Source organism: Columba livia, chromosome Z (assembly GCF_036013475.1).
Source record: "Columba livia isolate bColLiv1 breed racing homer chromosome Z, bColLiv1.pat.W.v2, whole genome shotgun sequence".
Taxonomy (NCBI): domain Eukaryota; kingdom Metazoa; phylum Chordata; class Aves; order Columbiformes; family Columbidae; genus Columba; species Columba livia.
The window spans coordinates 66,930,282-66,956,705 of NC_088642.1; the positions used below are offsets into that span (position 1 = coordinate 66,930,282).

At 39.5% G+C, this 26,424-nt stretch overlaps 1 protein-coding gene across 7 annotated transcripts in view; it reads right to left on the bottom strand.

Annotated features, from left to right (window-relative positions):
* The window catches only part of PIP5K1B (phosphatidylinositol-4-phosphate 5-kinase type 1 beta), a 114,681-nt gene that overhangs the window by 20,270 nt on the left and 67,987 nt on the right, over positions 1 to 26,424 (bottom strand). For all 7 annotated transcript variants that reach the window (XM_065046233.1, XM_065046232.1, XM_065046238.1 and 4 more), the window contains exons 8-13: positions 16,199 to 16,410; positions 11,784 to 11,867; positions 11,635 to 11,683; positions 11,013 to 11,097; positions 6,739 to 6,894; positions 6,000 to 6,144 (exon numbers count right to left, since the gene is read on the bottom strand). In XM_065046233.1, coding sequence (XP_064902305.1) covers positions 6,000 to 6,144; positions 6,739 to 6,894; positions 11,013 to 11,097; positions 11,635 to 11,683; positions 11,784 to 11,867; positions 16,199 to 16,410 — 731 coding nt within the window. The remainder of the gene's footprint in view (positions 1 to 5,999; positions 6,145 to 6,738; positions 6,895 to 11,012; positions 11,098 to 11,634; positions 11,684 to 11,783; positions 11,868 to 16,198; positions 16,411 to 26,424) is intronic.

Consider the following 26,424-nt stretch of genomic DNA (forward strand, 5'->3'; position numbering starts at 1 on the left):
GAGCTGAAACTGATATGTTTGTGGAACTTCTGCAAAAAAGAGGCAGCAAAAAGAATCTTGTAATAAATCTCTTAACAGCAACACATGTGCTGTCAGCAGTTAGTGACTAAAAGTTCAGACTTCTGCAACAGCATCCTCAGAGCTGTGTTGATGGCCAATTTTAATGCAGATTTCTAGTTGGGCAAAGACAAACTTGGGGAGAGCACAAGAGAGAAAAAATTATACATACACCTGTATACACCGAGTACCAGGAAGCACACTTCAGCGGAACAGAGGTTTTGTACAATTTCAACAGTGCGCTGAGTTCTCATCCTTAATGTTTAGACTGAAAAATAAACAAAAACCAAGCAAAACGCTCCCACTTTTAAAATTACTTTCTTCTGTTCAGTAATGGTCAGTCACAATGAGAACATTCAACTGTGCTGTTGCCCTCCTATTGCTTAAAACACTGTAGTTTATATCAGTTCTTAATTAAAAAAAAAAAAAGCAGCAAATTAATTCAATCACAGGAGAACTGCAAAGGCCTTTTTGTTCTTTAAGCTACAATTACATGCTTCAATCATAGTCAAATTTTCTTTCTTTCCCATGGGGTTTCCCCCAGTGTCTCAGTGCATCTGTTCCTAGCATTAGAACATTCAAGTATTTTTCCTCCACCTAGCTGCTTATTTTCATGAAGATTGCATTAATTTAACCCTCTTTGAATCAAGACAAATTCATCTAAGCTTCAGAGGCTAAGGGTGGTGGGTGGACAGACAGAATATTAAAACTTAACACAAAAAAGTTTGTTTACATAGAAAAACAGACTGGCAAAAGGTGTGGTTAAATATTCCTTAAAATAGGAAAACTAATACCTCCGAATCCCTGACACTGGAAAAAAAAACCAGCAGAAGAACTTGTTTTTATTTTCTAAGCTGTCTTTGAAAAAGTTGTTTAATAGAATGTCAAGTCATGGGACATTTCAGTTTGAAGTCTGGACATTTCTGGAAGTTTTGACTGTGCAAGAGGAAAAACAACAACAACAAAAAAAACCACACAGCTACAGCCCCTCAAAGTTTTCTAAAATTTCAAGTGGTCTGCACCAAAAAAGAAATGCAAAAGTGAGGCAAACAATTGAAAAACATAGAGACAAGCAGAAAGAAGATGAAAAAGAAGGCTGAAGTCCATACTACACGTACATCTTACAGAAAGGAGATACAGAATACATAAAAGGAAACAAGAATTAGTTTTCATATATATTATTTTGCTAGGCTCAAACATATCAGAAAAATTCAGCAATCCTCCTTATACAACCCACAGTGTCTTGGCATTGCTCTGAAGACAGAGACGTGAAATAGCCCTTTATGTGTCACGGGATTGTGTTTGGGTTTGTGACTGGAAGCCATGAGACCTTCTGAAAGATATATCAGAAAGATATTTTCTGTTGTATCCTGGAACTCCTATTTGAAACACTTCCAGAAGTGCCTGTGAAGGCACCTGGTGTAGTGGAAGGGGCCCTGCCCATGGTAGGGGTTTGGAACTAGATGACCTTTAAGGTGCCTTCCAAACCAAACCATTCTATGACTCTATGAATCAGCTCTTTGCAGTTATAAAAGCAATGTCAACTGAGACAACAGTCATACTGCTCAAGACATTCAGATTTGTCATCTTTAATTTATCAGTACTTATTCATCAGCTCTAGAGCCCTCAGTCCAGGAAGACATGGATCTGTTGGAGAGGGTTCAGAGGAGGCCACAGAAATGATCAGAGGGCTGGAACAGCTGTGCTGTGAGGACAGGCTGAGAGAGTTGGGGCTGTTCAGCCTGGAGAAGGCTCCAGGGAGACCTTATTGCGGCCTCTCAGCACTTAAAAGGAACCTATATGAAAGATGGGGACAGAATTTTTAGCAGGGCCTGTTGTTATAGGAGAAGGTTTTAGACTAAAGGAGAGGAGATTCAGGCTGGACATGAGGAAGAAATTTTTTACAATGAGGGTGGTGGAACATTGGCCCAGGTTTCCCAGAGAGGTGGTAGATGCCCCATCCCTGGAGACATTCCAGCCCAGGCTGGACGGGGCTCTGAGCAACCTGATCTAGTTGCAGATGTCCCTGCTCACTGCAGGGGGTTGGACTAGATGACCTTTGAGGTCCCTTCCAACCCAAACTACTCTGCAGGTGGAAAAAGTATGTTATCACTCTGCTATAAAAATAATTCCCGCTACAATATGTAGGCATTACATTTCTTAAGATCAACAAATAAATCCTTTCAAAGAAGTCTATTTGGACTCAAAATTGAACATATATTCCAGTGGAAAACAAACCTTTTAGATTCCAAAATGCCTCTGTACCAAATATAAACCTACTTGAGGACAAGTGCAAAATCTTTGAAAATTTTAATAGAAGCAATAAACTGTCAATTCTGTTCTCTTACTAAACGAATACTTGCCATTGCTTATGACACAACCATTTGACTGAGAAAGAGCTTCACAGAACAGAAACCAGCTGTCTTCTGACAAACAAGAAAGCCAACACTTGCTGAATAACATGTCATGTTTGTCCCTTTTTTCCTTTTTACTTCCCTTTTTTATCTAAAGTGCCTTCTGTGCTGAAAAATAAAGCCATTTTCCCCTCCTCACTATTCCTTCATTCACTACTTTTACCAGTTCCTCTTCACACTGCCTGGCTAACACCTCAAGTTTCCTCTAACTCTTCAAAGACTGAGTAATAACTTGAGAAAAAATAATCATCTAGCAGTCTTGAAAAGCACTCCTAATTAACTGTGTGTTTATTACTGCTCTCTCTTTTTTGCTCTAATGACAAGTCCCTAAATACTGCTTTGCATTATCTACAATTAATTATGCTACTTCTGATCTATAACAAGCCAGGTCTACACAAACCCTCCCCACATGACACAGTCCCAGCTCAGCAAGTCACCCCTGTCTGCTTAACCACGCTGGCAGCAGTTGCTTGTTTCCTACCACGAATGCTGAGCACCCTCAAGAAAAGATGGTGCTGATCTCTTTTTTTCCATACAAAATGCCGTTTCCTTCTCCTTAGAGAATTATTACATTCATGGCTGATAGAAAGCAAGGGCAATTCTGAAAAAAATTAAGATACAAATATGATGTGTGCTTCAAGATATCCAAAAGTATTGCTGCTCTCTTTTTAATTAAGCAAGTAACAGCATCTGTCTGCTCACTGGTTTGGGCACATGCTGCTCATTAGCATCAATAGGATTCAAGGAGCTATACAGATACCATATTATTACTATGCACACAGGATTGCCTCCATTTATTACCATACACCAGAGATTTCTGACTGGTTACAAGAAAATTTGTGTACTCTCTACTTTGTGCCAGGACACTTTGAAGGAAAACGGCTGACAAAGAAGATGCCAAACTGTAATTCTATTAAATAACTTGAAGCAGAATGTCATAGTCAATTACATACTTAAAGACTGAAAGCACACTCACATTTGTAAACAAATAGTTCATTCAGGCTTTGTTTCGAAGACTGCTCCAGGCTTGCTCCTTATCAGAGACAAATGGCAAAGTGAAGAGTCCTGCATCACAACATTTTGTAAAACTCAAAAGCAGAACTCCAGGGAGAAAAATCTGAATCATCTACAACATCATTGTAGCATGGGGTTTTTTTGTGTGTGTGTGTTTTCATTTCCCTGACAGCTTTTCTCATGGGAAGGCTGAAGCTCCTGCAATGTGCCACAAAAACATAAATAAAAATTCACTTATATATATTCTTTAGTGCCATGAAGAAGGACCTCCCTGCACTGGTGCAGAAAGCAGAGGTGGGTACAAAACTGCAAGTGCCCAGGACCATCTTGGGGAAATTAATACTGAATATGCTTAGAAGCTTTTTAAATCCTAAAAGAAAACCACGAGCAGTGACAGCAAAGCTCGTTCTCACACACCATAAACATTGAGACTGTGACATGAACTGGTACTTGGTCAGCAGAAAAACTTGCCACTGATCCCTGGCTGTAAAGGGTACATCTGGACCAGCAAGGATGTTAGTCAACCAGCCCCGTGGCAGATCTCCTGGCTATGGGGCAACATCTTCTGTTTTGACACAAGACATAGAGAGAGCTACACACCTCTGAATGCTGGTACAAGGTCTGCTGTGTTAAAAAACGTGTCCTGTGGCCCCGATGAATTGAAAATATGCAAACCTAGACTGTAGACACTAGTTGCAACCTGATTTTGTAAGATAAGGATGTGCAGGGTAATCACATAATGGACAACATACACAACAGTTTAGCTTATTTCATTGACTGAATCACAACTGGAGACTAAGGAAGTCTAAACACCAAAGTGTAGATCTGCTAAAAACCTTATTTATTTTAGAATTATTTTGGAATATTTTTACAGGAGAATATCAAGTACTTACTCATAGCTTTTCTCTACAATTAATTAATGGACAGCAAAGAGTATTGAAATGTTTTATTTGCAGTAAATCTGAATTTTTTATCCAAATAACTCTGCAGTCCTCTTTTGCTGAGCGACATTAATAAAAGCAGTTCTGTAGTTATATTTGATGCTTGAAGCAAATTGGAAAAAAAACAAACCAAAACAAAAAACAAACAGTACTCTATAACCTTATTTCTGGAAAAGCTAAAACTTGGTAAAAGATCATGGAATATTGAAGTCCTACAGCTAATTTTGTCATAAACTGGGTAAGACTGACAGAAGTTGAATTCCAGGAGCTCTATGTGTATTCATTAGTAATTTTATTTCCTAAAGCTTGTGTAGATGCATTTTAGGACAACTTGTGATGTTTCTGTAATTAAAACTTCACCTTTGATACACCCCAAAATATACCTTACTCCAAACTTTTATAGCAAGACACCAGACCTATGGAAGATGCCACATCAGTGAGATTTATTTCAACTTAATGAAAATGGAAGTTGGAAATATTACTTTGATCAAGTAACTCTGCAAGTCAGTTCACTTCTTATGAAAATGCAGTTGGTCAAATTTTCATAGGAGGTAAAATCCTACTGCCTCAAAATTGCTTTTGAAATAACTTGATCTTTTTGGACAACATACAGTTTAAGGTAAAGAACCACATCTTAGCACATGAGTGAGCTTATTACATCTGTATAGACCCATGTAGTCCAGGATTCCAACTTACTTCAAACAAAATTCAAGACACTTGAGTTCACAGGAGTTACCCTTCTTGATAAAAACAGAGAAATGGCTGTTCTGGGGTAAGACACAAGGTGAAGAGATCTGCAAGCAGGCAAGAACACACAACGCAGCATATCTCAGGTGTACAAGGTAGAGTACAAGCACACACAGACAATCTCCCAGCAAGACGCGATGGTGTAAGTACGATGTTGGACAGTCATGGCTGAAGTACATTCAAACACAACTCAAACCACATTCAAGCTGGCTCACGAGCATCTATGCAACTTTTCTTGAGACCTTCCTGGTTTTATCCTTACTGGGTTAAAATTAGACAGGCTCTAATCACACCCAAGCATGAAGTTTCATAGAAATTCACCTCAGAAAATGGTCATTTTGAAAGAACTTAAAGAAGAAAATTCAGCACTGTACATTCAGAATAAAGATAAAATGTCAAAGTAGGTCCCTATCCCTAGCACATCACAGTTTTCTGCAGTTGTTTTAGGCTACAGCCAGGTTACAAGTATTTCCTACCCTGTTGTCAGTGCAGTTTGGTTTATGGCACAGACCAAAGCCTAAGCAAGTTTTTAATGCCCAGTTTAGTTTTGGAACATGACAAAAAATTCAAAGTATACTATAAATTTTTTTCAGTGTTTATGCTTTCCATTTTTGACCCCAATCATAATACATACAGTATAATAGCAAACCAATATATAAATCCTATGGGCTTATGGCATCCCTCCTTTACTGGAGAGGCTCAAGACTGAACTACTAAGACACTTGCCTCTTCAGTTTTTTAGTTTGCAGAGCCCCCTTCCATTTCACACATCATCAGACTTATAGCAAAACAGCGGGGAATCCTCTACCCCATATAGAGCCTTTACCTGCTAGAGTAGAGCATAGGTTGATCACGTTGGTAATGCTCATCTACATTCAAGGAAGAAGAAGAAATTGTGGTTGCCAAGGAAGCTGCTTCAAACAGAGACGGAGTGCTTGGTACCAGATCTGGCCGGTGGCGTGAACCTAGTACTGCATACACAAAAATAAATAACAACACTAAAATTTAATTTCAAATTGAATCCAAGAATCTTTCTGCAAATGCATGGAGTCACACAGTGCTCTCAACAGCTTCCTGAAGCTTCTTAATATGTCTGAATTGATGAGAATGCAATATTCATGTTCCCATACCCACACTCTTTTGCATTACAGTGCGAATTTCGGCTGCTAGCCAGTACATTCAGCAGAATACAGAGCAACTCCAAGGCCAAACAGTAAACAGTGGTATGAATATCTGATTAACTATTCTCATTTCTGGAGCTGATCTCACAGTACCAGGGCCCAGTTTTCAGATGGGATTAGGCAGCTGGTTCTCCTTTGAGACTGGCTGCAGGTGAGCTCTAAAGGGGGCAAAGCCTGTATCTCTTCAAAAAGACTCTGGGAACAATGAACTGAGCTTAGAAACACTTCATGTGACATGTTTGACTAAACATCTTGCTCCCGAAGGTCTGTTTTGCCCAATACGACTAACAACTCTCTCCATGAGAACAACCTGACTGATGTTTTGAAAGATCAGACAGATTGGAAGCTTTCTGGTTATAGGGCTGTTGATTTACAAGACATTACCTTCTTCATCAAGGCTGGCATAGCTTTGTCCTTCAGCAAGAATGCCATGCTTTTCATCTTTCCACTCGTGGCTAACTGCACACACTATTTCTTGTGATGTTGCCTTTAGGGCTGTGATGGAATTGCACCGTTTCTTTGAAGGTGAAGACTTTAAAGCTGCATTACCAAATGAGCATAGATGTTAAATGATGTCATCTTATCCCCCTGCGCATCTTTAACAGCATATAGAAAAGCAAGCCATCTATAAAGCCAGTGTTTCTGAAAACAGACAAAACCATACCCAGATACAAACCTAATAATGAAATATTATACCAAAACTAGAGCCAAAGGCATTGTTATTTGTGTGTGTGAGGTACTTTTGTCTTTTTCTGCGGCTTCTTACTGCTCATAAGATGAAAAAACATCAAGTCAGATAACCAACCTTGACATCAGTAAGTTAAAAATCTCCTATGGAGTATTGACTAATGTAATCAGATACAGAATGATACAGAAAAAAAAAAAAAAAACAACAAAACAGAAGACAGGAAAACTGAAAAGACACTTGGAGTGTTGTGGGGGACTACAGTGGGTCTGTGGATTCCCTGACGGAAGGCATGGGAACAGAAATTAGCCTTGAGGATATGAAGGCCTACCCATAAGAAAGGTGGGAGTAAAGGAGTATCTGGAGATGTCAAGGTGTACCCGTGAGAGAGAAGGGAGTAGAAGACTAACACTGATGATAGCAAAATTAGCCAATGAGATGTTACTGCTGTAACTTGTAACCAATAGCGAAGAAACGCATGAATTGGTAAAACTGTATAAAAATGCACTTGGGGCAATAAATGGCATCTACTACTTTCATCCTGGAAGAACTTGGTCTATGTCATTTGTCCATCTCAACCACAACGGAGTATTCTGAGAGGTTATGATCATTTCCTTGAGCTGTGAACTAAAGCTATATAATGATGCATGTGCTAGTGCAGAATTTCCACTTCAGTGACATGTGTCAAACATCTTTTTTGGGTAGAAGAAATACTTCCAAAATGCGGATGGCTTGTACACTGAGGTATGAACATCCCCCTTTGTAATTCTTACCAGGGCCTGCCTACTTAAAATGGCATTCTGGGTGAAACTCTAGGATTTGACCACTACCGCTACTACTGAACCATGACTCTCATTTGTAGTTCTTCTCCAGAAGGGTGCCAGCAAGTTCATTTAGTGGTTTTCACTTGCCAGCTGCTGACCTTCATGCATTGACTGCAAGGTTACAATGTTGCAATAGCTGATATTATGCTCTAATACAAAACTCAAATTAAATGCATCAAAGCCAGTTGGCTAAAGACTGAAGATGAGAATCAGATCCATAGAGCTCCAGGATACTGTTAAAAACTAACATATTAGACAGCTGCTGAGCTAGCCTCTGCCCAAGCCTGAATCTACTTATTATGTTTTTTATTGTTATTTATGGTGGCTTGCTGTAGGCACTAGGGGGAAAAGCACACATTCAGAACAGGGCTAGGAGTTTACACTGAAATGTCTAACTTGAAGTTTCAGAACAATGTTCCTGAAGGCAGGAACACTCCCAGTTCTTTATTTTACAAAAGAATAACACATTTGAGCCATTAATCCGTATAGAATAGATTAATAGCCTTGTATGCAGAGCAGATCAAGAGTGGGATATTAAGACAGGGTAACAGCCTGGAAAAATGAGACAGAAAAATTAAGATTAGAGAGAAAATGAGGCATCATGTACTTAATTGTACATTGTAGTTTTCAAATAAAGAACAGATTGTATCTTGTGCTGACATAAATCTAGCAGTCAGAATTAAAAAGAACTGAAAGATGCAAATGTTCAGGAAACATATATGGCTGCATGAGACATTATTTTGTCCAACAGACAGAAGTATCAAGTTGTCTACTTCTTACTCTCTATAGTGCAGGGGAATTCCTTTGAGCATTGTCTCAGACAACAGAGCTCCCACCAGTTTTCTGGCCAAATTATTATAGGTTTTTGTGGACAGGGCCAGAGTTTCACAAGCTCACTCCAAATAATTTGAGGTGGACAAGAAGCTGGGAGAGGACACAGTTGGGACAGCATGATGTAGCCCCACTTTCCTGGAGATGGCTGAACGCCTGCCTGCTGATGGGTGGTGGATTAATTCCTTACTTTTCTTGCACACACAGCTTTTGTTTTACCTATTCAACTGTCTTTAACTCAACCTAAGAGTCTTCTCACTCTCACCCTTCTGATTCTCTGCCCTATCCCACCAGGCAGGCAGTGAGCAAGTGGCTGTGTGGGGCTCAGCTGCCCACTACAGTTAAACCACAACATACAGGAAGAACTCCGCTACAGAGGATCAATTTACCCTCCATCCTCAAGGCCTTAAGAGGACCTGCTGTTTCAGGGTCTGCTTTGATTTAAAGAAATCGATTGATTTTGAGAGAAGTGACAACCAGTTTTTGCTGAAAGACTTCACCCTTTGGACAACTCTCCATAGCAATATCCTTCTGTAGTGATGGTGGTCTTCTCTTGGTTTTTGTTCTTTCCGCTGTGTATTGAGTTTGCGTGGCAAGGCTTTGGTAACAGGGGAGCTACAGGGGTGAATTCTGTGAGATGCTGCAAGAAGGTTCCTACATATACAACAGAGCCAATGCCAGCTGGCTCCAAGATGGACCTGCTGCTTACTAATGCTGAGCTAATCAGCAACAGTAATCGCACCTCTGTGATAATGTATTTAAGAAGATAAAAAAAAATGCTGCGCAACCACAGCTGAAAGAGATGTGTGAGAATATGTGAAACATCCCTGCAGACACCAAGGTCCGAGAAGAAGGAGGGGAGGAGGAGCTTCAGGCATCAGAGCAAAGATTCCCCTACATCTGTGGTGAAGACCATGGTGAGGCTGACTATCACCCCCCTGCAGCCCATGGACATTAACTGTGGAACAACAATGCACCTGCAGCCCATGGACATTAACTGTGGAACAACAATGCACCTGCAGCCCATGGAGGACCCCACACTGGAGGAAGTAGATGTACTCAAAGGAGTCTGTGACCCTGTGGGAAGCCTGCACTGGAGAAGGTTCCTGGTAGGAACTGTGGCCCCATGGAGACAAGAGCCCACGCTGGTGCAGGTTTGTGACCCCATGGGGGACCCACACTGGAGCAGTCTGTTCCCGAAGGACTGCACCCTGTGAAAGGGACCCACACTGGAGCAGTTCGTGAAGAACGTCAGCCCGTGGGAAGAACTTAGGGTGGAGAAGTTCAGAGGACTGTCTCTCATGGGAGGGTCTCCACACTGGAGCAGGGGAAGTGTGAGAGGAGGAACGACCGGCAGAGACAGCGTGTGATGAACTGATCCCAAGCCCCATTCCCCATCCCCCTGCGCTGCTGGTGGGGAGAAGGTGGAGAAGATGGGAATGGTGAAGTTGAGCCTGGGAAGAAGGGAGAGGCTGGGGGAAGGTGTTCTAATATTCAGTTTCATTTCTCATTATCCTACTCTGATTTCATTGGTAATAAATTAATTTCCCTGAGTCAAGTCTGTTTTGCCCATGATTGGTAATCGCTGAGTGATCTTCCTGTCCTGATCTTGACTCATAAGCCTTTTGTTATATTTTTTCTCTCCCCCTGCCCATTTGAGGAGGGGAGTGACAGAGAGGCTTGATGGGCACCTGGCAGCCAGTGAAGGTCAACCCACCACATCCTGCACGCACCTAGCAGTGATATATATCTTACCCTTGAGAATAAATTAAATGACTAAGGAAGGAGAAATGGAGGGGAAAACTAGAAATAGCTGATAGTCACAAAGACAAAAGTCTACTAATATCTAACTTCTGGTTTTTGTTTGTTTGGTTTTGGTTTTTCTTTTTCCTTGAGAAAGCACAGAAGAAATACATGTAAAAGGGAAGAATGCCTATCTTTTCAAACATACTAGAGCTGGTAGGGAAACCATCTTTACTTTTGTAAATTAAGTAAATTAAAGTTAATGATGCAGTCCCATGAATAACAGATGCAGAACTGTACACATCATTAGATCATTAAATGTATATCAGTGCTAATATCAGGGAACCTGTTTTACCTTCAGATGACCCTGATGTGACAAAAAAAACCCACAGCAAATAAATGACGGTAATTTTACTATTGGACTACAATTCCATTAGCTTGAATGAAGAAACTCAACCCCTAGCAACATAAGTGCTACATGATGTTGAAGAAGGGATTCTTTTATTGCCAAGACAGAAGTGTTGTAAAATAACAATTATAAAAATATCTAAGAGTAAAAGTGACAACTTTTTTACCTTGAACTTTCTTGAAAACTCTTGTACTCATGAACTTTAAAAATCTGTCTGCATAAAAACCTGGTCGGTGAACAGAAACAGTATCCTACAAGAGTGAAAAAGGTCTCAGTCACATTTTCCATAAGTAAATCAAAGTAAATTGTCAATAAAGAAGCTGGACAATTCAGGTGATCTGTATTTCAGGCATACTCAAAACAAGTGAACCCTAACAAGTTTTTCATTTTTAAAGGTTAAGTCTTCAAGAACTTTTCTTTAAGTATTTCATTTATGAAATTATGAGTTATAAATTATGCAGCCAAGTTCTGCAAAATCCTCCTAGTATTTGAAATGCTTTTTTTCATATTACGTACATTTTTCATTTACAGATTCATCGCTGTCCTGCTAAGTGGACATTGTTTTGTGTAAGTTATAATGACAAGCTAATCATTTTAGTTGCTTTCTGAAAGACCAACAAATAAAATCAGAGCATGTATTGGGAAACTGACCTAAAAGATTTCAACAACAGTCCAAACCACGTGCTAATGGTAGACAAATATAATAGAGCTACCTCTTTCCTAGTCAACGTAAGTCAAAGTTCCATTATTAAAGTATCAGCAGTTAAAAAAAAATAAAATCTACTTACCCCATCATAAACAAGAGCTTTCCAAGAATGTTCCAGCTTCTTCATTAACCTAAGCATATAAAAACAAAATCAGAACTTCTTTACAAAATTTCCACTTTTTAAGTCATTCTAAAATAACTTATTCAATAAAAATTTGAAATTCAACGTACCTATAAGACTGGAGAATATCAATAATACCCATAAATAGAAGCAGCTTTTCTCCTTTATGGTTTTTAGCTGGAATACCTCCCATTCTGAGAGAAACAAAAAAAGTCAGATTATTTTTAAGACATCTCTAATCATCAGCAGGTGAACTGTACCCACTTGCAAATCAAAATAAATAAGCATGACTTCTAAGCTAGATACCACAGTGCCAAGGCAAATGTGAGTCACTTAGCATACAACTGGTTTTAAATGGCAAACCTAAAGTAACTGGGATCAAATGGTAAATATCCATTATAAACAAACAGTATCTTAGGATAACTTTTCGATAGAATTGGAAATACTTAGATGATCCGAAAACTGGGAAAAAGAGTATACATTAGTTTATTACTAGGGGAAAAAATAATTTTGCCTAGCTAAAGGAAAATTTTGCCACTTAAGTGATCACACACAACAAAACTGTAGAGAGCCTGAACATTGCCCCAAGTCTGAAAAGGTTGTTTTGTGTATTTTTTCCACCAAAAATTAAGTACGTGCTTTTCCAAAATTTCTTTACAGACAGATTAGTGACAGGAAACTAACAGCATCAATCTGAGAATCCTGACTGCCTGGGTTTCCACTTGGGTCAGAGTATTTACTCAGCCACGACCTTAAAGAACTAGATGCTCATTGTAAGACCCTCTCTTCCTAGTCCACCACCTAAAAAAAAGAATCTGTTGTTTTTAGAACCAGAAACTGAAATCCAATTTTCAGTTTCTTAGATTCTGTTGACATTGATGGACCCACTAATAAACCAGAAGAAAAACAGACTGAACATGCAACACAAGCAATACCTCCAATTTCTTTTAACAGTTTGAGAAACAATACACACACACCTGAAACAGCTACAAAAGACATAGTTGAGAATATATTCTCCCTTCGGCCACTAAGCCATAGTAGTCTCTTCCCTTGACAAACCAGGGCTACCCTCTACTTAACCTTTTCTGGGGGGTAGTGGGTCAGAGTAGTTTTTTATTGTTCTAGACACAAATGAAACCACATAAGAACAAGTGGGCTTAAATTACTGTATACCCTGTTACCATAAACTTCAGCTCAACTGGTCAGACATTCAGAAGTGCTAAGTGGTTTACAAAACTATATTTTGTCAGCTTTTCCTTGGAGATAGAACTGTAAATTCAACCCAGTACAAGCAGCAGTTATTCCAGCTGGGTATCAGTTCTCATCCTCATGCTTATATGGCCTTATAATGAACCACAACAGAAGACTGATCCAAGGGTCTTTTTTGTGGGACCCATGTTTATTTTCACCCACCTCAGTGAGGTTTGCCGCACCACCAGGTACATCAATACAAGAGAGGTGATGGTGCAAGGGGCCAAGGAAGCACTTGACAGTTGCAGCCAGCTTCAGCAGCAGCACTGCCTGGCCCAGCATCTGGACACCAATGCACTGGCTCAAGTGATGGGAGCCCTGGGTAGGTTTCCATATATAATAAACACAGGGACTTTCTTGGATGACCTATATCACCTTTGGCTTTTAGTCAAAAACAAAAACCAAACCAAAACACAACATCCCCAAAACTGCCAGTGCAACACCAATGCCACCATACACGAGCATTACAGAATCACAACGTTAGGGACTGGAAGGGACCTCAAAAGATCATCTAATCCAATCCCCCTGCCAGAGTAGGAACACCTAGATGAGGTTACACAGGAATGTGTCCAGGTGGGTTTTGAATGTCTCCAGAGAAGGAGACTCCACAACCCCTCTGGGCAGCCAGTTAAAGTGCTCTGGCACCCTCACCGAAAAGTTTCTTCTCACATTTAAGTAGAATCTCCTGTGTTCCAGTTCGTACCCATTGCCCCTTGTCCTACCATTGGTTGTCACCAAGAACAGCCTGGATCCATCCTTATGACACTCAAGCTTTACATGTTTATAAACATCAATGAGGTCACCCCTCAGTCTCCTCTTCTTCAAGCTAAAGAGACCCAGCTCCCTCAGTCTTTCCTTATATGGGAGATGCTCCACTCCACCATCTTTGTGGCTCTGCGCTGGACTCTCTCCAGCAGTTCCCTGTCCTTCTTGAACTGAGGGGCCCAGAACTGGACACAATATTTCAGCTGCAGTCTCACCAGGGCAGAGTAGAGAAGAAAGAGAACCTCTCTCAACCTACTAACCACCCTCCTTCTAATACACCTCAGGATGCCATTGGCCTTCTTGGCCACAAGGGCACAGTGCTGGCTCATAGTCATCCTGCTGTCCAAAAGGACCCCAGGTCCCTTTCCCCTACACTGCTCACTAACAGGTCATTCCCCAACTTATACTGGAAGCTAGGGTTGTTCCTACCCAGATGCAAGACTCTACACTTGTCCTTGTTATATTCCATTAAATTTTTTCCCGCCCAACTCTCCAGCCTGTCCAGGTCCCGCTGGATGGCAGCACAGCCTTCTGGCGTGTCAGCCACTCCTCCCAGCTTGGTGTCATCAGCAAACTTGCTGGCAGTGCACTCTAGTCCCTCACCCAAGTCACTGATGAATATATTGAATAATACAGGCCCCAGTACTGATCCTTGAGGCACTCCAACTAGACTCTGCCCATTGACCACAACTCTCTGGCTTCTTCCCTTCAGCCAGCTCACAGTCTACCTCCCTACCCAATTGTCCAAACAACACTTCCTCAGTTTAGCTGTAAGGATGCTGTGGGAGACCATGTCAAATGCTTTACTGAAGTCAAGGTAGACCATGTCCACCACTCTGCCATCGTCTATCCACCTGGTTATGTCCTTGAAAAAGGCTACGAGGTTGGTCAAGCACAACTTCCCCTTGGTGAAGCCATGCTGACTGTCCCTAGTGACCCTCTCATCCTTGAAATGCTTTGAGATGGTGCTAACAATAAGTTGTTCCATCACCTTTCCAGGGATGGAGGTGAGGCTGACCGGTCTATAATTACCCGGGTCTTCCTTCTTGCCCTTTTTGAAGGCTGCAGTGACATTAGCTTTCCTCCAGTCCTCAGGCACCTCTCCCGTTTCCCAAGACTTGGCAAAGATGATGGAGAGCGGTCCAGCAATGACTTCAGCCAGCTCCCTCAGCACCCGCGGGTGCATCCCACCTGGACCCATGGATTTATGGATGTCCAGACTATTTAATTGCTCCCTAACCCAGTCCTCATCGACTAAAGCAAACTCCTCCATTGACCTGGCTCCATCCGGGGTCTCAGGGGTACAGGGCTCCCCAGGACAGCCTCCGGCAGAGTAGACAGAGACAAAGAAGGCATTCAGTAACTCTGCCTTCTCTGTATCTTCTGCCACCAGGGCACCCACCCCATTCATCAGTGGGCCTACATTGCCTCTGCTGTTAATATATCTGCTATGTATTTGAAAAAGTTCTTTTTGCTGTCCTTGACCCCTCTCCCCAACTGTAATTCTAAGGAGGCCTTGGCTATCCTAGCTGCCTTCCTACATCCTCTAACAGCAGCCTTATATTCTTCCCAAGTGGCCAGCCCCTCTTTCCATGATCTTCCATGAGCATTCAACATCTTCTGTGTGAATATGAGTGATGATGTAAAAACCGTGTGAAATTCAGCTCTTTTTAATTTATATTCTAGGGCTCTGAACATCTGAAACTCTCTATAAATGCTAAAAACCCTAATTTTCCCATTTGTTTGCTGTAGGTTTATGTACACGGTTCTATGTCATCAGTTGTATTTATCTAAACAGCTCCCTTAAGAACTAAGAGAAGAGCTAAAACTTAGTTTGAAATTAAACCCTCATTATAATGAAGAATTGATAATGTAAAGTGAAAGTGGTGAACACGATTCTCTTAGTAATACCAAATGTATTTCAAAGGAAACAACAGAATAACTACCATCTATATACAATTTCTACTGCAGTTTTTGCTAGATAGAAAAGAAGAAAGCAGTAGTTCTTAACCTCAGGAAATATCATACATGGATGTGACTGCACTTGCCTAGTTGATGATGCAGTTCTACGTACCGAGTACACTCTTTGGAGATGAAAATAACTATTGTAGGAATATCAATTTCAGTGTTAATAAATAGTTTTTGCTTATGGCTCATCAGGTTGCTGCCAGTTAAAATTAAAATATACCTGGGACTCTTGTAATAGCTGTCTCATAACATGTCGTCTATAAATGAATGCTCTCATGCATACACAAGTCATTCTGAACTAAGAAAATTTGCTATAATGTATTTAAAGATGATCAAGCTAATAATCAATGTTTTATTTCCTGCTCTGCAGCAAATGTAGGTGGTCTTTTTTTTTAAAAAAAAAAAGAAGGCTTAATCTTTCAGCCCCTAAAATACAGTGTACTTCTTGAATGTTTTGCCTCTTAATACCAAGTGGCGCAGACTGAAGAAACAGAATGTGTGAGTTTCAATAGTAATCTTAAGAGCAGGTTATGGTACTTACGTGTTTGTTGTCTCTGTGGTGACTGTGTCCCCTGCCTTCCCAGGGCCCTGTATAGACTCCATGGCTGTGGAATAGAGAACCTTCTGTCCTCCATGACGTTTTGTGTCTGATGTACTTTGGGAACCCTCTCCTTCTTTTTCCTTCATGTTACTGTACAGTATGTGGATTCCCAGTAGCAGACTGTAATCCATAATCTTAAAGCTTTCTAGAACCTATCAACAAAGAAGAAATGTCTCTATTGAAACAAAATATGACAATAGAAATATGAACTAGACAGCAGCATTTGAAAACCTAACTAAAAATAGGCCAACAAAGTACAAGTTTCCCTTGAACTTTAATTATAATTAAACAAAAATCTTCTACTATCCCACATAAGTCAAAGTGCTAGCTATCTAAACAGCTTAATGCTCCTTACAAGTAGGAAAGAAAGATACATAGCCAAAATGTAACCTGGTGTTATTTTGTAGCCAAGGAAGATATGACCAGTCAGCACCTTTTAATTTATAGCAAATAATCAGTTAATAGTTCCACCATATACGTATCAACTACAGACCTTCTAAAGTCACCTCTAATGCATGTTCAAGACTTCCCTGAGCTTTTTTGGCCAGACTACTCTCTAGCTTCCCTTGATCTCCTGTTTATAACTGGGAAAGCATTCTTGGAGAACTTTCAAATGTCAAAAAAAGCATTTGCTACCACCTTCTCATTAATAGCTGATGCAATTTGTGTACAAAAATCATGCATCTCTCTTTGTTAGGTTAAATAAGATCTATCTAAACTGCAAATGCAGTTTATTTCTGAAGCATGACTTAACCAAGCAGCCCTCTCTTCCAGCTCTACCAACCATTTTTGCCTCTGTCAGTAGATGATGCCACTTGCTTCGTTCATGCACATGTACTGTCCTAAGTTCCTAGTCAGTTACACCATTATGAAGTCTGGCATATTGCCATTGAAAGGAAATACAGTTCAAGTCAATATGCGAACGTGAATTAAAACAAGCTGTGATTCTAATACAACAAAACTGTTGGCAAACAGCAGCTATGTTAAATATCTCATATGGCAGCAGTGCTAACTAGAGGAAGAGAAACTGGTAGCAGCAACCAGGAAGGATGTGCTGTGCCACTCACCTCTCCCTCACCTCATACAGATCAGGAATGATTTGTGATATGTTTTGGCACACAATGTTCTAAGATAACGGTGTAATTTTTGGTATGGAATCAAGAGGCAATAGCATATCGTTTCACGTGAACAAGAACAAGATGATGCAGAGATGAACAATAAAAAGCAGTAACTCCAGGTACATCATTTAGATGAAGACTATCAGAGCATAAATATTTTTACACAAAACACTGGGATGGCTAACACACATTTTGCAAATCCAAAATGAGATTTGTTGGCAGTCACCAGGAAAGGTCTTGTGGTTTGTGAAATTGCATGAGGAGAAAAAGGGAGCCAATTAGAGATAATTTTAACTCCAATGTCTATGTATATAGGCAAAGAGATAGGAAAGCTCTGTTCTAGTCTATCTGTATTTGTGATTATATTAAGTAGAAGCCAAAGGTACAATACAGCTGAATTCTTTTCAATCTCTGGCATTCATCTTCCACTGAACGCAGATTCTGGGAAGGTGGAAAAAAAAATACAATTCATATTCTATAAAAATACTTACTTTAGTGCAGTCAGCAACACTGCTTATGCAAAACCTGATTACAGCAGCTACTCAGGCTTGGAAAAAGCATTGCTGCTTTTTAGTTTTAAACATAGCTGCTGACAGCTCTGCCTTCAAGCTATTCTTTACTGTTTTTTGAATTAGATTACAGACATGTTATGATTTAATTGCACTAATTACATAACCTGCAACTAGAACTGGATGTAGCCTTATGGAAGGCTGTACTATAATATGTTGCTGCTTCTTCCACAGGGATGTCTCTGACAAAATTCATCTTTATGACTGCATCAATTCACCTCTGCCACTTAAACCCATACTACTTGTGCAATACAATGGACTAAAAATATCTTTGAGTATTTATGACTTTGCTCTAGGATTTCTGAAAAACATCACAAAAGCAAGTAGCTATTCTGTTATTCCAGTTCATTAGGAAACTGAACACATGTGCATCTGAAGTATTAACCACAGTACGTATTCTTACAAACACATTGCAAATGAACTCCAGCCCTTATGCCCTTGATATCCTATTCACAGCCTTACTGAAAAGCAGGATTGTTCAGTCTACAAAGTGCTTTCAGGATATTCTAACACCTTCTGCCCCTCTGCCCGCCTGCTGGTTTGATGTGCAGTTCTGATTACCTCCCCTTAGAAATTTGGTAACCAAAACAGCCACTCCCAAGGCAAATACACACCTTTTGACCAGATCCAAGCATGTTTTACTCTCCTTTTTGTTTTTAACGAAAATTCTGCTTTGAAATAATTAACCAGAAAAACAAGGAAGAATCTCTAACATCAGCATTCAACAAAATCTTTCTTTGTGTCAAACTCTTCAGTCTGTATTAAGACAGAAATTTCACTTCCATCAGTGGGATTTCCAGCTGAATATACAAATATATCTGAAGGGTTCTCACATATGTACCATTATTAACATATCAAATAGCAAATCATTATTATTTTAAAATACGTAAGCAAAGTTTTGTACACACAGTTGTACAAATTAATCTGATTTGCCAAGGAAAAGTTACAGACTACAACACATTGAGATACTGCTAACGATGCAGCATCCCATGAGAACACTAAAAGGCATAAGCCTTTTCCTGGGTCAAGGGTTGCTTGCAAGTAGTTTTTACCATTTTAGATGGAACTGCTTTCCAAAAGCAGCAGCAAGTTTTTGCTAGAAAGGTGCCAAAATGAAAATTCATTTTCTAATCTAATGAAAAAACACTGAAGCAAATCACAGTATTAAAAGGCTATATTCATAGCGAAATGAGAAAGCCCTGAAAAACACCTGCTGTTATCCACATGAGATCACTAGAAACTGACATTAACTTCCAGAAACACAACCCTTATGTAGTTAGAAGTGAGAGAAATTAAACCTCTACTCATGTAACCATTCTGAAATACACCTTGCTAGAAAAATGGCACTGGGAGATCTCGGCCAGAATATTTTTATTAGTTAGCACACAGCATGATTAAGTGTTGTATTTGATAATGACAAGTAAACATCGTGTTCATTAACTTGACATTAATTTGTTCATCTTGTTTGTATTTATATATGTGTTATTTCACTAACTACACTGATTCTGTCTACACGGTGTTGTCACTTGGTCACCGAGTACCACCTGCAAGGCTGGCTTTAGCTGCTCTGACAACTTCCAGATGGCAAGCATCGCTCATCCCCTTCTAGCTTTAAGCATTATTCTGCTTTCATGTCATATTAGAAAACAAAAAACATAGTGAAACGGTATCACAAAACACATTGTTTTGGAACATGGAAAAATAAATCCCTGAATGAGATTTTCTTTTCTGAGCTAATTAGATGTTAAAGCACTCTGAAATATCTTAGACATGGTTACACTCAACTATGTCAAACAGTGACTAGTAGAGGAAAGCAAGGATTTCTGCCATGGAATTTCAGTTTTATTTTAGATGCAGCCCAAATTGTGTACTGTTTGACAGGGAAATCTTCATTCACATTGCTAACCATGTGAAATAACTCAAGTCAGCAGCTCATTTTCATGAAATAATCAAGGAAAATGCTACTAAAAAAAAAATTCACAGGCTTATGAAATGCAACAACTAAAAGGATAACCATGCAAGCAAGCACTTCCTCTCCTACAAGTGTTTTGGAAAAGGGGTATAGGAACTAACATAACAGAAAGAAGACAGATTTTACACCAAGTCAACAATTATTCTCTAATGTAAGGAGACACATAAAAATTCCACAAAATAAAGGACTATCTCGTAAGATAAGCATTTCTTAGATACAAGTACACAAACATCAAATGCTTAGTGTGATGGGTCTGATTTACAAACTATCCCAAGAAAATTAATTACCAACCCCCGCAAAGCATACACAGTCACTTCTCATTTCAACAGAATTCTTGAAACATACTGTTAACTAACACTCCTAAAAATTACAATCTGGTTTCTGATTTTCAAAGCAGAAGTAAAGAGAAATTTGGAATTTCAGTTGACACTACAGGAGTGATAATATATAAAGATACAAGAGATATGCTGTATCGTTCTATGTCCATTTTCCTTGAACTGCTGTTTCTGACAAAGAGGCCCTTCATCCAAGATCAGCACATTCTCCACCTCCAGGCCATCTGTTATTTCTGCCCTATGCTGCAGTTCAATATTCCTTCAAGTTGTGCCAACACTACTGTTTGTACGGATATGTTATATATCGACCACCAGACAAAAACAGTGTTCACAAACTTTAATCTTCCAGGTAGTGTGGAGTTCTTAGCTTAATAATCCTGATAATGGTCCTGTGAGGCATCTAATCATTCTCCTAATTTTCTAATGCAAAAATACACTATAAAAATTAAGTGTTCTGCCACAGACAGAAAACCACTGATTCAGTCTTCATCCATCACGAAAGCTTTTGGTTTCCTCATCTGCAGTAAGACATGCCTTAACGAAGGAGGGGCAGAAGGAAACAGTAAAGATTATTTGAATAACACTTCTTAGTAATAGCTGTATTTACAGAGAGAAGAAGAAACTTATCTTTCCACCTCATGTATTTGGAAGAGATATGCCCCAGTAAGAAATCATAGAACATGCATACTTTGCCTATGTGTAGGTCATTAGCATTTCAATTGATAACTGGGAAAATACGATTCCTATTGAGACAGAAAATCTAATTACTTACTGCAAGACAAAATTCCCTGATTTTACAGTGAGTTGCCTCATCTGCTTGTGTAAAACATTTGTTAATGTAGTTTGAAATGTGACAGGTGTCACAGGATCACTAAGGTCAACAAGCTAACTGAGAAGAACTGATTTTGAGTTTATAGGCCAGCTCTTAAATACGCTTCTGTAAGAACAAAGCCATCCTTAGGTAACAAATGAAGATCACTAGTGCTCTTACAAATTCTGGCTCACTCTTTACCCATGTTTTTAGGTACATGGGGAATAAAACTTCAGTTTTTACAATGTCATGTATTTGCATTTTCTCTGGGGAATTCTATCCCAAATTTCTGGATAAACAAATACAGTTTGATTCGTATAGACATTTTTTTCATCTCCCATATTTATATACGAGAGGAGGCAGAAATACTGGGAACTGACCACTGACTTACAAAAAGAAGTCATCTGAGTGCATACAGGTAAATATCTTCCTAAGTAGTCATTAACAGCAGGAGGAACAATACCTGTAAATTTTTTTCCATTTGCCCAGTTACTAGAGCTAGCTGCATTTACATGCACTCCTCCTTTTAGCCATTTTCAATTTTCTTTTCTCTTGGATTCAGCAGCAGATGGAAAGAGAAAAACAAAACCAGGCTATTTTTAATAGAATACCTCAAATTCCTGCATATGACTAGTTGACATTTGAGAACATACTGTATCTGTGTGAGCGTGTGAAGCAAAGATTTACTAATACAGAATCCTGTGATTATCTATTCTGCTGGAATTCATGCTTCCTGTTTAAAGCTATATTACCATGCTATGTTAGGTAACTAGATGAGAAACGATTTGTAGAATAATATCTCTGTATAACCATGACACTGCCAGTTTTATAAGAGACTTCCTTCATTTTTATTTTTAATTAAACAGTTACCAGTTCTTCCGTACTTTAAAGGATTACAGGGAAGATATTAAGAGTGTTTTCATAATCAAACAACTGGACCACACGCTGATGAAATGTGATGGTGTACTTCTCCTACAGTACTTTTTGACAAGTACCTCTATAAAACTCTATCTTCACTTTTAAAACCAGATGGTCAAGAGCCAAACTTTATTACTTGTGTGTTTGGACTTTGAATTCCTTGCAGCAGAGAACAGCTGTCTTCCCCATGCTTTCTGCCTAGAACAGAGGTAACATGTATTTGTTAAGCTGCTTAATAGCTCCAGTAAAGATCAAATAAGTAGTAGTGGATACCCAGCTTTACTTTGATTCCATATCAACTATGAAAAATAAAATACTACTATTAACCCACTTCTAGTCTTTCTCATACAGGATTGTGCTAATGTTACTTGTACCTAACAGATCACTTAGTGCCACAGTTTATATCCTTTGCCCCATGTAAGTATTCCTCCACATCGAAACAATTTCTGCAGGATTAGGTATTTGTAATGGAAGACAACAGCAGCTAACTTTGACATGGAGTTTAATTTTCTGCACCTTTAAGAAAAAATAAAATCCCCAAATGCACTCTAAACTGTCTTTAATGTGTTTACTGACTTTGTTTTTACATAATACTTGCTTATGTACCATTCTTGGTCTCATTAATGAGTAGAACAGATTCTTTCAATAATTATAAGCCTAATTTTATTTGGAAATTGGAGAATCTGCACTATTCTTTAATAATTCATAATTTTATACATTGATCAGAATAACTAACAGCATGGTCACTAAAAATAGATCACAGCTATTGACACTACCTTCCAATACTCTCAATATTTACCATTATTAAAAATACAAGCACATTTGCTTTATAAATTGAAGCACTCTGAAGTGAATAAGGCTTCAAAGCAAAGATTTTTCAGGAAAGGTATTCAGGCAAGTGAAATTATTTATTTTTAGTACTGTTTGCCTCCAGTGCTTCCCTGTCTTCCTCCCTTTGCCTCCTGCCACCTACACCAGTAACTATGATGTCTGCTGCCAAGGATAGGATAGCTATAACAAGTCTCAGCAATAGTCTGAAATTTGAAAGCTAGTTCACATTTTCAACTGTGTGCATTGCATGTACAATAAACTCAGGAATATTACATCTTTAGGAACACTGTAAAGTTATACTCCTCGGTTTAGCTAAGGTGCAAAACGTGCAAAATGGTATGTGAGAAGAGTTTTCAGACCCTGTTGCCCTGCATGTGAACATAACAAGCAGGGGACTGAGGAGCTGGAGAACACTATCAATCTGTACCTGTCCCAAAGCTGACAATCTGCAGTGGCTACTGGAGCCACCAGCCCACGGCTCCATCCTCTAACCAGGTAGATCACACATCTCCTTATCAGAGCTGCAGGAAGGTGTGACAGACAAGACCTGAACTTCCAGCAGTGGTCCACCACTGCTATTACCACTCCTACCTTTCCCTAGGGATGGAGGTCTTTTTCAGCTGAGATCTTTCAGGAGGACAGCCCAGCTAAGCCAAGAAGCCACAGCACAACTTGAGTGTGAAAAGGCAGCATACAGGATGGGGGAGGACAGACAGGCTAGAACAGAGGAACTGAGAAACATTACCTGGGCATGAAGAGGTTGCAATTATTGTCAAGGAAACCAAAGCTCAGATAGAGTTGTGACTTGAAGAGATGTCAAGGGCTCAAAGAAGAGCTTCTACTGCTATATTTGCAATAAAAGGCTGACCAAGGGAAACGTAGGCCCACTGCTGAACGTGGCAGGTGATACAGTGGCAACAGACACAGATCACAACAGGCCCACATCGCATTCTTTGTGGTCACCAGCAGGCCTCTGCACTTAATGATGGGGCTACAGAAGAGAGGAACTACCAACTGACAATGTTTATATTAAAGAAGCAGGAGAAAAAACATTGCTTACTGATTCTGATTGCAAACATAAACAATGAAAATATAATCAAATTTAAGCAACACAGAAGATAATTTCTCAGTCCTGAAATATTAGCAAGATCAAAAATTTTCCTGCTTTGATGAATTTTTAATTCCAGTGCCTACACTAACTTTCTCACTCTGGAATAAAATGAAATAGATAACAAGTTTTGAAACCCTAAAAATCTATGTCAGTTAGCACTCACACCAAATAGCCATCCAAATAAAATCTGGGCAGAAAAAGAGCAGTAGCAAAATGGATGGAGTTATTTCTGTTCTTTCTAAAGGCAGGTAGTCAGATCCAGCCTCATCTGCTGAGCATATTCAGCTTTATGAAAGATAACAGTGTCTGCTCCCTTTGTTTTACAGAGGGTAAGACTTAACTGAACAGAAAAAATGCCAGTCTTTTTTTAATATACAGATAACATTCAGAGTGTGTGTGTATATACATAGACACACACAGACCCATACTATAGTAATATAAATGCATTATGTATACACATATATATATGTATACACATATATAATTTAAACATAATTTTCTTATTTTATTTTAATAAAGACTTAGCTGGGCCTTTAAGAACTGCAGACAAACTTTAGAGTTGTTAATCTAAGATAACACGTTGAATAAGCTGATGTTTAGTTCAGCACTCAACACATAGCAAGAATTTGCCCCTACTTTCAAAGAACCAGTAAGAGCCCCCTTTACATGCAACAATTAAGTGACTGATTCTTGTTTTTACTTTTCAGTCCAGTTCCCTCTTTTAGATTCTCTTCATTATTTTCTATACAATAGATCCTCCCAGGCTTTCACTGGGTAAGCAACCTTTGACAAGTGGGGGGATGCACAAAAAGGCATCCAGATCCCCAGATGTGACATACTGATACATTCTGCGTTATCACACATGGCAGGAGCTCAGAAAAAGCTCGCTGCAAGAGGCTACAGAAAGAACAATGTGTGGTGTTAGATAAACATCTCACACTGAATATGCAGCTGAACATTAGGTCACTGAGCTTTACAAACAGAGCACAAGGCATTGCAGACTTCTGTGATGATTAAACAAAGTACTATTCATGTGCAAAAACAATGCTTTCCATCTTTCGCCACAGGTGGCAGCGAATAACAAAGTCTGATGTTCAGGATGCCTCTTCTGTGTGATGAGTTCAGCCTACCCATTCTGCTGTTTTATTCTGGAATTCTTAGGATTCCCCTCAGACAAAGCCAATCTTTTCTTCTACAACCCCTGTGAATCTTGTGAAACTCTGAGAGACCTGGGTAACTCCCCTTTTTCCTACTTTATATTTTCTTACCTTTTCTACAGAAAAAAAAAAATCCATTTTACAATAATTCTGCCTGTCTACAAGAGGCACTGACTCCATTCATCAAGGTCCTCTCAAAGGACAATGGCAGGTATCCTTCTCCTGCCTTGAAAATGTTATGTGGACATTAAGCACTACTTTTCATCTGGGAAGGAAATCACTTTGCTCCAGAAGTAAGATCGCTGCCACTAAACATGCCTCCCCTACTCAACCTTCCCAGCTACTGTTAACTTACAAAGAGGTAGACTTCCCAAAGCAGTACTGAGCTTGCAGCTCTACACAGACTTTATCAAATGTAACAACGGTACCACATGGCTATTTACTGTGCCTCAGAAAAAAAATCGTTAAAATATCCAAATTAATGGAAAGGAAGATTAAAAAAAACAACCAACCAAATGGCACCGCTACTGGATTACTTTCATTTATTAATCTGTATTTCCATAGATGGATCAATGTAATCCTGCATGTAGAGACAAACATGGAAACAACCCTGTAGAAAGGGATCTGGGGGTTGCGTTAGATGGCAAGGTCAATAAGTCAGCAATGTGCCTTGGTGGCCAAAACGGCCAACCATATTCTGGGGTGCATTAAGCACAGTACAGCCAACCAGATGAAAGAAGCGATTGTCTCACTGTACTCAGCAATTGTTGGCCTCACCGAGTACTGTGTGCAGTTTTGGGCTCTACGATATCAGAAGGATATAAAAATATCAGAATGTGTCCAAAAGACCTCATTGCTGTCAACAACTTCCTCATGAGCACAGCAAAAGGGTGCTTGATGATGTGAGGGAATTGCTTAAAGCTGCATCAGGGAAGTTCAGACTGGACATTAGGAAAAAGTTCTTCAGTGGGAGGGTAGCCAAGTACTAGAACAAGCTGACTGGGGAAGTGGTCATAGCCCCAGGCCTGTTAGTATAAAAGAAGTATTTGGAGAACACTCTTGGATACATGGTTTAACTTTTAGATTGCCCTGTATGGAGTCTGTACTCAGACCAGATGACCTTCCAACTCAGGATATTCCATTCTACAACTCTAGGATCACAGATCCCAACAACTTAACTAAAATATAGCTTCATCAGGGCTTTGACATACATAGTTTTTCCTAATTAAATTGCATGGAAAAGGAATGGAGGTTAAACAACACTCTCATCCTGCTCTCTGTTTTGCTTAGGTAAATCTAGAACAGATGCAAACACAGAAGTTTAAATAGTCAACAATGTTTACT